The sequence below is a fragment of the Notamacropus eugenii genome, chromosome 1, assembly GCF_028372415.1.
Source record: "Notamacropus eugenii isolate mMacEug1 chromosome 1, mMacEug1.pri_v2, whole genome shotgun sequence".
Lineage (NCBI taxonomy): Eukaryota > Metazoa > Chordata > Mammalia > Diprotodontia > Macropodidae > Notamacropus > Notamacropus eugenii.
The window spans coordinates 128,558,577-128,570,615 of NC_092872.1; the positions used below are offsets into that span (position 1 = coordinate 128,558,577).

At 43.2% G+C, this 12,039-nt stretch overlaps 1 protein-coding gene across 6 annotated transcripts in view; it reads right to left on the reverse strand.

The window, feature by feature from the left end:
- MEGF11 (multiple EGF like domains 11) overlaps window positions 1–12,039 on the reverse strand; it is a 475,650-nt gene that overhangs the window by 244,797 nt on the left and 218,814 nt on the right. For all 6 annotated transcript variants that reach the window (XM_072614460.1, XM_072614458.1, XM_072614449.1 and 3 more), the window contains exon 6: window positions 5,996–6,088. In XM_072614460.1, the coding sequence (XP_072470561.1) occupies window positions 5,996–6,088 (93 nt within the window). The remainder of the gene's footprint in view (window positions 1–5,995; window positions 6,089–12,039) is intronic.

Below are 12,039 nucleotides of genomic sequence, written 5' to 3' on the forward strand. Positions count from 1 at the left end.
ACTCCAGTCTGACCAGAGAACAGGGTGAGGGAAGAGGAGTAACGTGTAAGGTAGGGTGGACACAGAGCAGGAAGTTCAGTGAGCAAGAGCAGGGTTTGCAGTTTTATCCCAGAGACGATAGAGAGCCACTGGAGCTTTTAATCATAGGACTGAGTGAAGAATCTCTGTCTCTGTGTGTCTCTCTGTCTCTGTCTCTCTGTCTCTCTGTCTGTCTGCCTCTTTCTGTTTCTCTTTCTCTGTTTCTCCATCTGTCTTCCTGTGTGTCTCTTAGTGTCTGTCTCTCTCTATATCTCTCTGTCTGATAATCTCTGTTTCTCTCTCTCCATCTCTCTGTCTGTTTTCTGCTCCATTCCTGGTCCCCCTCCCTGGATCTCTAACCTCTCCGTGGCCACTGCCACCTCATTCCCAGTTCCATCCACTCTTTCTTCATCTTTCCTAATACCTCTAATTCTACCTGAGGATACTATAAGTAACTCAGTGGCATTCTGGATAGAATGTTGGACTTGGAGTCAGGAAGGCCTGAGTTCAAACCCTGCCTCAGATACTTACTAGCTATGTGACCCTAGGTAAGTCACTCAACCTTTGTCTGTCTCAGTTTCTTCATCTGTAAAATGGAAAATAATAACAGGATGGTTTTGAGGACCAAATGAGATAACATATGCAAAGTACTTTGCCAAAAGTACTATATTAACACTAGCTATCCCTACTGCCATCGTTCTGTCCCTTAGCCAAAATCCACTAGGTTTACTACCTCTTTGCTGAACTAGTACATCTCCAACAGAATATAAGCTCCATGAGGGCAGGGGCATTTTTTTTGTCTATCTGTCTCCCAAGCACCAATTAGAGTGCTTTACTCATAGAAGATTCTTAACAATGTTTGTTAGATTCCCAACTTGAACCTAGATACTCCTAATAATTGGACCTGTGCCCAGAATGCATCTAGGAAGGAGATCCTACCCTGTTATCACCGTCCCAGTGAAGAAGCAGTGACTTGAGCCCTGTACACTCGACCCAATGGCCTGGCCTCCTGGGAACGTGCCCAGTCAGTTTTTGGAAGCAAGTGAAGCACTTGGACTAGATGGTCTCTAAGGTTCCTTTCAGTTCTAACATGCCATGAGTTTATAAGTATATGGATGTGCCCCCGAGCATTTAAGGAGGCCAGAAGAGTTGGCACCAATTAAGTAATTAGCACAAAAGTCTATAAAGCAACACAGCCAATTCATTTAGCGTCTAACGCAACAGATGCCACACATCACTTTCAAAGTCTACTCTATCAACTACATATCCCTGAATCAAAAAGAAAGACAAGGTCACCAGGAATTGAGGACTAGAAGATTAGAGCTATAGAGAATCAGGTAGCTGAGAAGGCTTGGAAAAATAACAGGGTGCTCAGGGTAGCTGGTGGTCTGGTGGATGGAGCACTGGATCTGGAGTCAGGAACCCCTGAGTTAAAATCCTGCATTGGACACTAGCTGAGAGACCCTGTACAAGTTACTTAACCTCTCTCTGCTTCAGTTTCTCCAACTATAAAATAGGGATCATAATAGCTCCTACTTCTCTGGGTTACTGTGAGAATCAAATAAGAAAATGTTGCAAATTGCTTAGCACAGTGTCTGGTGTGTAGAAGATACTTATTAAACCTTTCCTTCTTCCTTCCTTCCCTCATTCCTTCCTTCCTTTCCTCTCTCCTTCTCTTCTTCCTTCTTTGATTTTTTTCCTTCTCTCTCCTTCCTTCCCTCCCTTCTTTTTTCTTTCCTTCTTTCCTTTCCTCCCTCTTTCCTTCTTTGCCTCCCCTCCCTTCTTCCTTCTCTCTCTTTCCCCTCTCTCTTCTTCTCTCCCTCCTTCCTTCTTTTTTTCCCTTCTTTCCCTCAGTCCTTCCTTTTTTCCTTCTTTTCTTCCCTCTTTCCATCCAGCCTTCCTTCCAACAGTCAGCTGGGACAGAGCAGCACCAAGCAGAGTGAGAAGAAACAGAGATAATACAAGAAAAGACAGTTCTCTCTGTACTGAACCCTAGTAAGATAGGCCAGGAGGCAAGGAAGCCATAGGAGTAGTGGCAGATACTTCAACAAGCAAACTAAGACTATGGGAAGAAAACAAGATTCCCTTTGTAACTTCAAATGATGGGCAAAGTCCTAGTCCCGGAGGCTTAAGAGCACATTCACAAAGAGCCAGCAGGCTACCAGATATGGGGAGGATTGTACTTCTTCTGTCTACTCAGCTACAGAAGTCAGAAGTGGGACTAATGGGTAGCAGACAAATGGGCAGATTTGGCTCCAGGTAAGGAAACACACATAGATATTGAAGGAGAGCATGGGACAATGGAAAGAGCCCTAGCTCAGGAATCAGAGGACAGAAGTTCAAGCCCCACCTCAGATGCTCTACATATGTCACTTTAGGCAAGTTACAGACTCCTGAACCTCAGTACAGCTCTAAATCGAGGCTTGATACATACTTGCTAGAGATGCTACAGATGGGATTCAGAGGTAGGCATGGATGTACGCTGAGATCCTGGGATCCTAGGTAAGACACACTGGGCAAACCTTTTACTGTGGACAACACAGTGAGTTGACCAGTGTAGACACTGGATTTGGAGTCAGACAGCCCTGAATTCAAATCCTGCCTCAGATACTTAATTGCCGTTTGACCCTGGGCAAATTGTTTAACAACTGTATGCCTCAGCTTCCCCCAGATAAAATAATGATGCACTAGCATCTACTTCCGAGGACTGCTGTGAGGATCAAAAGAGATAATATTTATTTGGTGCTTTGCAAACCTTAAAGTGCTATATAACTGCTAGTAATTAGTGCTATAATCATTATTATTAGTTCCCTGGAGATAAGGAACCCGGGAGGTAGGAAGCAGATGGAAAATCAGGGCAAGGATGACTCCCTTGCCTGCCTCCCTGTGCTCCAGACATCTCTGCTGCAAGCACATGGTTCTGGGCTCCAAGGACACTGGGCACAGCCTGCAAAGCACTCTGGGATGGGAGTCAAACAGATACGGGACACAGGGAACGCGACAATTATCTTAATACAACGAAAGCTTAAGCTTCTAAGCTAATCCTGGGGTATCATTTATAAAAGTTAACAGGGCATATTTAATTTAGGAATTGGCTCACGTTCTCCTTACAGCTGAAAGCTCATAAATGAAATATACTGGATCACTGCCCAGCGCGGAAATAAAAGTTATGAATAATGCTTCTATCTCAATCATTGTCAATGCTTTAATATTTCTAATTATTTTAAAAAGCTAGATCTCCAATAGAGAGAAAAACTTTTTTCCTTTTATCTCCACTTGTGAGATTAGTACAATTTAATAACTGGCCCTCAGTCTTCTTTATTCAGCTTAAACTGACATTTTGTCCTCTGTTCCTCATCATTAGGTGGGCTGGAAGTTTATGACCAGAAGGGCTAACATTAACTCCCACTTTGGTTCCAGCAAAATCTCTGAGACAGGCCTATTCATTAGCAAACAAGACGTAGAATATGGGAGACCTGGACGCAGGTGCCACCACTTCCCTAGCGCAAGGCTTAGCACATAGATAGGCACTTGTTGACTAACATATATTGACTGCATGACCCTGGGCAAGTCTCAACCTCTGAGTGCTCCCAGACCACTCTAAAACTGAGTTGCAGAAGAGGTATCAGTCTGCTTTGGTAGAGAACGTTCCTCACTGGGGTTCCCTAGGCCAGCGAAATCACAGACTTGGTCTTGGGGTTCTTAATCTTTTCTGTGTCATGGACCCCTGTGGCAGCTTGGTAAAGCCAATGGATCCCTCAGAATCACATTTCTAAATGCATAAAATAAAATACAAAGAAAATTAATTACAGTGAGACAGTTATTGTATACATATTGTATATATATGTGTGTGTGTACACACACACACACACCACACACACACACACACACACACACACATACATTTCCAATGAGGTAATCAGGCTTAAATGACTTGCCCCCATCACACAGTTAAGTGTCAAGCATCTGAGGCAGGATTTGAACTCAGATTTTCCTGACTCTAGGGACAGTGCTTCATTCATTGTAGTTGCCCCATTATATATAGATATGTATGTGTGTATATGTGCATATATATGTATACACACATACATGCAGCACATATGTGTATATGTATGTATGTGTGTACAATATATGTATATATATTGCATTTTAAGATCACAGATCCCCAGGTTAGAAATCCACAGACTAACACACCCCAAACACCTCCAAGTTTTCAACGTTTACTTACGTCCTTATTCTCACCCTGAAAATAAGCACCAGCTCATTCCCTCCTAGCACAGAAATCAGACTATGAATTAAGGAAAACAGGCTATGATGACAATCAGTAAACATACATTAAGTGCCAACTATGTGCCAGAGGGGACAGCTAGGGGGTGCAGTAGATAGAGTGCTGGGCCTGGAGTCAGAGAGGCTCATCTTCAAATCTGGCCTCAGACCTTTCCTAGCCAGGTGACCCTAGACAAGTCATACAACCTAGTTTGCTGCAGTCTCCTCACCTATAAAATGATCTGGAGAAGGAAATGGCAAAGCACTCCAGTACATCCACCCAGAAAGCCCCAGTCACACACAATCAGACAGATTAAAATGATTCAACAACATGTGCTTTGCACTTGGAAAGCAAAAGCAAAAACCAGAGTCCTTGTCTTCAAGTAACTTACACTCTTATAGGAAATAATATGTACATACAAGTAAAAACCAAAATATGTGAAATATAAATATAAAGTAATGGGGTAGTGGGTTTGGGGGCAGGGCAAGACCAGCCACTAGCCACTAATGTAAGAATTTATTCTTGAGCTGAGTTTTGAAAGAAGCTAGAGATTCTAAGAAGTGAAAGTGAAGAAGGGAGGGCATTCCAGATAGAAGGAAAAGTCTATGCAAACACACAGAGACGGGAAATGTGCTATTACACTGGTTTGGCTGGAATACAGAATACATGAAGAGGAGTAACATGTACTAAGTCTGGCAAGCTAGGCTGGAGTCAGCTTTTGAAGGGTCTTAGATGCCAAATGAGGAATCTGTAATATATCTCAGGGGTAATATTGGAGCTTTTTGAACAGGAGAGTGACACAGATAGACCTATGCTTTAGGAATATCCATTTGGCAGTTCTGTGGGGAACGGAATGGAGAGGAGGAGAGACTCAAAGTGGAGAAACATATGGAAGCCATGGTATGAGGGACAGCCCTAGAAGAAATAGAGAGCGTAACCAGTAAAGCTGCCAATATACCAGAGAATCTGCTTAGCCCCCTCCCCCATTTTCCCTAATTCAGCAGAGCCTGAATTTTCCATTCTAAAATCCTTACCCAACACAAATATCCCAAACCCTCTCTAAGACCAGTGGTATTTCTACACAGCACACAACTAGAAAGGACTTTGGATCAAAGCTTTCAAAAGAAGCTGCCAACTTCACCATGAGTTCTAGTGAGAGCCCAAGAGTACCAGGCATCTATCTTCACAGTCACATGGAGAAGGAGATACTCAGAGCAGAAGAGTGGGGAAATACAGACACTCCAAAATGAACCAAGGCCCAGGAGAGAAAAAACCAAAACTCTTTATAACCATGCTGAGAGAAGCTTCCTGAGAGCAGGGAAATCCGAATCCTTGACATTCCTTCCCACAAATATCTAGCCTTCCATAAATATCCACAATCTTTCACGTTACATACTCACTTTTGCACCTCCCCTAAATACTCATATCACATATACCCATACATGAACATTCAACCACTACAAACCTCCAGATAACATGCCCAGTAATGTCCCATAATATACCACCACTCCATGACACCTTCCCTAGCTTGCACCTTCTCCTTCACCGGACAGCCCCTGAGGTCCTTTCAGTCATCAATCACCCTTTGACTCCATCTCACTTGGTTCAACATTTCAGGGATTCACTGAGGCAGCTTTGCCACCTCCCTCCCAGCAGCAGAGCCCTCCATAGGCAGGCCCCACATACCCACAGGGGTATGGATGTACTCACCACTGGAGCAGTCGGTACCTCCCCAGCCAGGCTCGCAGTGACAGGTGTCAGGGGAGACACAGCGGCCGTGAACGCACTCTTCTGTGCACAAGGCTGTGAGAGGGAAAGAAAGGCAATAACTGATGAAAACCGATTCGCTGCTGGTCAAGGAACATTAAGCTGCTCTGTGGCAATCTTGGTGCTCATAAACACTCCAAAGGCTGGAGAGGAGGGGGATAGCCTGAGGAGGGCACAATATCTGACCTGAATTATTTAATTAACGTACTACATGAAACCTGCAGGAATAAATTTCAGATCTGAGCCAAGAAGTGGTTTTGCAAGACTATACATCTGTGCTATACGTACAGATGTAAATCCACGCATCCATCCATATATGTGTATATCACATATACACACAGATATGTATAATATATATATATATTTCAAATTTTGTAATAGTTGGAGACCCTCTCCTTCCTCCCCTCCCACTCACTTCTATATTCTTGGCCTACTGCCCCATACCCCAATGAGCCAAGGAAATAACCTGTCACCTTCCATTTCATCTGTCTCTTGGTCTTTTGGTACAGCTTCTCAGTTCTCACGCTACCTTAGATGAACAGATTTCATGCCCTCCCCCACCCCATTTCTCTTCCCTAAACATCCCTATTTTGGGGCTCTCAAATGTCAGTGACTCCACAAAGCACACAAATGGTGAGGAAAAGGCACCCACTAATTACAAGAAAGTAATTAAGAGAGACATTCATGATGATAATTCTAATTACAGACAGCCTTACAATTTCTTATCATGCAGTCAGTCACCTTGGGCTCCCAAGGATGGGAGGTAGGATCACTAAAGCTTCTCAGACTATTCCACCTCTGGGAGGGTTTATGATAGCAGTCTGGAGAGTATCCCATTCCTCACCTGGTACGATCACTGGCTTCTCAAGGTCATCTTTTGCTTCCTACAATTAAACTAGGCTTCCCCCCTCCATCTCACTTATTTATAATATCTCATCTATACTGTATAGGATTACTAAACATTTTCATTCTCAATTTTTTACCCCACCCTACCCTGAAAACTTCTTTAAGCTCTCAGGAAACTGGCTGACACTGTCGGTTCCTGTCAATTCTCAGCTTTTCCTGAAAAGATTGAGGATGCCATCTCTTTGAGTGATGACATTCACAGCTATAGAAATGGTGCCCCAAACAACATGGCATGACTTGAGGGAGTCCTACAAGGTCCCTTTGTGCTGTGCTCTCAAATATATCTCCCACTTTCTGCCCCTGGACTGCTTTGGAGTTGTCATCCCTTTCCACCAGACCCAAAATATCCACTTTCAAATCAGTAATGGTTTAGATAGTACACAGAAGGTTTTTTGTGGAAGTATATATTACCAGGAAAAACACACACCTTCTATTTAGCTTACCAGCATACATTATTTTTCTGATCAGATAGCTGACATCTTAGAAGGCTTAGAGACCTTGGTCATGTCTGAGTGGGTGAAATATAGAGCAAGTACATTTATTTGGGGGAGGGAGTGGAGTAGAGGATATGGTACAGGGAGTAAGATATCTCCAAGCTAGAGAGATGAGGCTCTTGTGGAACGAAATAGGGAGTTTCTTCAGTGAAAATGAAGTATTATTCAGTTCAATACAACAAGCATTTAAAAAAATTTTTAACAAGCATTTTTAAGTGATAATTGTGTGCCAAGCACTAAGCTAGGTACTAGACAGAAAAAAGAGATAGTGCGCAAAGGTAAAGGGGTGGTAGACAGAATTGTTGGTCATCCCTAGTTTCAAAAAGGACCAATGCCATCACAGGGTGATGTCTTGACTTGGGCATGAATTGGATTTAAGTGAGGCAGAGTTCTGCCTCACTCTGTCTTCCAATCGTAGAAGTCCAGTAACAAGACAAGAGTCAGGAGGACTGGTGATGACCCAAGATTCGGTGAAGCTTGGTATTTTTGAAGCCTGACCAAGCTCCAGCCTCTCCACAGAGCCTGCTTCAGCTGCCTTTGTGGCCACTGCAACAAACTGTCCAATCTGTCCATTCTGCTAGGGAACAATCTTCACATGCCTGGGGTAGACATCCCCCAAATTCACCAACATGTTTGAGCCCCATGGTTACCATCAACCTGGTTTAGGCTCATCTGCTAAGATAATTTTACCAGAATGTGGTCATTGCACATGCTACAGGTTCCTGGAGCCACAGGTGAGAGTTGGTTACAGGGAGACATCAAAGGTGCATGAGCAGCACTAAAAAAATTCTGCAAGCTTTCACATCAAAGGTGCTAGTGCTCCCTGGACACTCCATACATGTAGTAGATACAATATTGTGTATAGAGACAATCAGGTAGACCAAATGGCTGATACTTAATGTGTGAGGAGTAACAGAAAGACAGATTGGAGTCAGTTTGTCAAGAGCTTTAAATGCCAAGCCAAGTATTGTGTATTCTATCCTAGAGAGAGTTTCTGGGTCATATAAGCAACAAGATAATGGACTAGGCATTTTCTCCAAACCTTATGAACTCTCAACCCACTCCAAAACAGAAATTATGCACTAAAGAGAAATAATGTCAACTGTTTCCATGGTCTAGGACATCCAGAATCCAAAATACAGTTCAAAAAACTCCACAACTGTTTGCTGATACTCACTGACCCTGAGCTCACTCAGGACCCCAAAACCACCTCCCATGCTACTGGCAGTGAGGCCAGACTAGAAGACTCAAGGACACAACAGCAGTTTACCACTAATTCCATCCCCACATACTAATCCCACCTCCCTCTTTCCAGTCTGTGAAGACCCCCACTCCAGGCTGGCCATGACAGAACATGTAACCACAGCTCTTTAAGAAGAAATACCTGCCAGGAGTCACAACCCTGTAATACCAACACTACAAAGCTCCAAAATACTTGTGCCCAGTCAAAGAACTAAGTAATAGAGAAAGTGGGACAGGACACCAAGACGAGACATTTTGTGTGCAGGGGCTGTAAATTACTACATCAGATCTGAGGGACAAAAGCACAGCATCTAATTGGAGTCAATTCTGACTATCTAAAAGTCAACTGGGGTAGAGATCTAGACTGGAGAACCATAAATTGCTAAAAGTGGGAGAAGGCTGAAATGCTTTGAGATCCAGCCCCCAAGAAAACCACCATCAGAGGGGAGGGAGCCAGAAAGTGAGTAATAGGAAAACTAAAAGGAAAAAAAATAACAGAAATTACCAAAGATTTCAAGAAGAAAACTTAAAAACTGTGAACATCAACAGGAAAAACATTAACAACAGAAGGAAATATGGCTTCATGATCTAGTAAATGAGTTCAGGCATCTATTAATAAATACTGAAAAACAAAGGAAAATGATCCAACACTTTGACGAGACAGAGGACCTTGTAGAATTTGAGGAGAACATGGAATGACAACACACTATTCCTCAGTGGTTCATAAGAAAAAATGAGAATTATCAGAGTGGAATTTATGACCTGCACAGCAAAAATAATGAACAGAATAGAAAACCTGCAATATGCAATGCCAAATCTTGCCAAAAACAAAAGAGAGGACACTAGACTGGAAAGCAAATATGTGGAAGTGAAGGATAATTTGGAAGAAGAAAAGCAAATAAAAGCTGTGTTTTAGGAATAATTGTGTGGAGGAGTGACTGAAGAGGGAACAGACTAGAGACAAGGAAACCAATTACAGTGCCATAGAGAGCTTGGACACAGAAGGTGACCATTTGAGTGAAAAGGAGGAGGAGGATGTGAAAAATATTATGGAGAGAGAAATGACAAGACTTGTCAATTGACTGGATATAGACAAGGAGGAACAGTGAAAACTTGAGGACTACCCTGAGACTGTGTGCCTGAATGATCTGAAGAAGAGCGAGGTCTTCAACAAAAATTGAGACATTAGGAAGAGGTTTAGGAGGATTTATGATAAATATTGGGCAGCTAAGTGACACAGTGGATAGAGTGCCAGAGCTGAAGTCAGGAAGACTTAAGTTCAAATCTAGTCTTAGATACTTATTAGTTGTGAGATCCTGGTAAAGTTACTTAACCTTGTTTGCATCAGTTTCCTCATCTGTAAAATGAGCTAGAGAAAGAAATGGCAAACCACTCCAGTGTCTTTGCAAAAAATCCTAAATGGGGTCACAAAGAGTCAAACGTGACTGAATAACAATCACAAAGATAGATATTAGGAAGAGAAGTGGTTTATGATAATAAATTCTGTTTTGCTTATGTTTACTTTTTATTTTTTATTTTTATTTTTGCTTTAGTTGTTTAAGTGGGAAAATAATTGGAGGGACAGACTACAAATATATGTATAAACAAATTTATTGAATCAAAAAGTTGAAAAAAGAAGAGGACAAGATATGTAGATTTGGGAGTTAGGGGAGTCAAGCACAAGTGAATTCATGAGAAGTGATGAGATAAAGTCCAAGAGAAAATAAATGGGGGGAGAGAAAGGGAAGAAAAGAGAAAGAAGGAGGGGAGTGGTGGTAGGGGAAGGGAGGGATGGAGGGAGGGAGGAAGGAAGGGAGAGAGAGAGAGAGAGAGAGAGAGAGAGAGAGAGAGAGAGAGAGAGAGAGAGAGAGAGAGAGAGGAGGGGTGGGAGAGAGGGAGAATGAATGAGAGCACAGGGGAATAAAATAGACCAAGGTATGTGAAAGGATAGTCAGCCACTAGCCATCCAAGGACAGGAGTCCCAGGACATATGTGACATTTCAAGACACAAACACAAGTGTTCAAAACTAGACTATCTGATTCCTACCCAGTGCCTGGGGTCAGACAGCATCAAAGATTTCAATCTGGAGGGGCTCTCGGAGGTCACTTAGACCAACTCTCATATTGCATCTCCAACTAGCTAATCTGATAAACAGCGCCAATGTGCTAAGAGGAGAGCCTCCCTCTTAAATGGTAATATGCACTTCCATAACAGAACTGAGACCCAGAGAGGGGAATCTGAGGATGAAGGGATAGGGAGGGCAAGATTCCTTCCTCCTCTAAGTTTTGAGGAAGAAGAGAGAAGATGAATTGCAAAATCTCTCAGCCACAAGCCCTCTCTCCTCCCTCACTGCTCCCTTCTGACTTAAGAGATCTGAACCAGCCTGATTCTTCTGTCGCCCCCTCTCACTTGGCCTAGAAGGCAAAGGCAGGGACGAACCTTCAGAGGCCTCCATCCACCCCTAGGACTGCCTCTTTCCTCGTTCCAGCCATGAGCTCAGCAGTGCCCTGTTTAATAATCCATCCAAAAGTGATTATACGGGGCCATTCCTTTGTCCTCCTCCCTCATTTAACATGCTGACCACTAAGGCCTAGATAATGGCTCGGCAAACCCTGAACTCCACACCACAGGCCTTCCCTTCTCCAACCTCACCCTGCTTGCAGTCTTTCCGGGCTATGCGTTTGTCAAAACTGCAATTCATTCATATTTCATAGGTGTTGTTTAGACAGTGTTGTGAGAAGGATGAAATATTGATAGCAAATACTGGAGGCTCAGAGTGGCCTATTTGGTTCGGAGTGTTTGCTTACCTTTTTGTACAGGGCAAGTGGGATACACAGGGAAGAGGGGGAGGGGTGAGTAGAGAATTATGATATTTTGCTAATGATTCTCCTGAAGATGATGGAGACTTCGCCAGGCTTGTGCTTTCTGGGGATCAGGAGAGGGAAGCTCCGTCTAAGGACCCCTATCAACTCAGCAACAGCTTATCCTTCAGCCAAGGTAACTGGACTTCAGATCAGCTGGCCTGAGAGAGGAAAGCCTGAGACTGCATCCCCCATCCAACTGCCTCCCCCACCCCTCAGCCCAGCTTTTAATCCTCCAGTGCTAGGAAACATCTTGGAAGGTGCTGAATATATTGATCTCTCCCTCTCCTCCCGGCACTGATCTTTCTCTCCTCTGAACTCCTAGCCTTCTTGTTAGCTATAACACATATTTTGGTACTTCATCATACAGGCCTTTCAATACTACTTAAAAATGTGATAGGGTCAGTCAGTTAGTCCACAAGCTTTTATTAAGCCGTTATTATGTGCCAAGCATCGTGCTAAGTGCTAAGCATACAAAGAAAG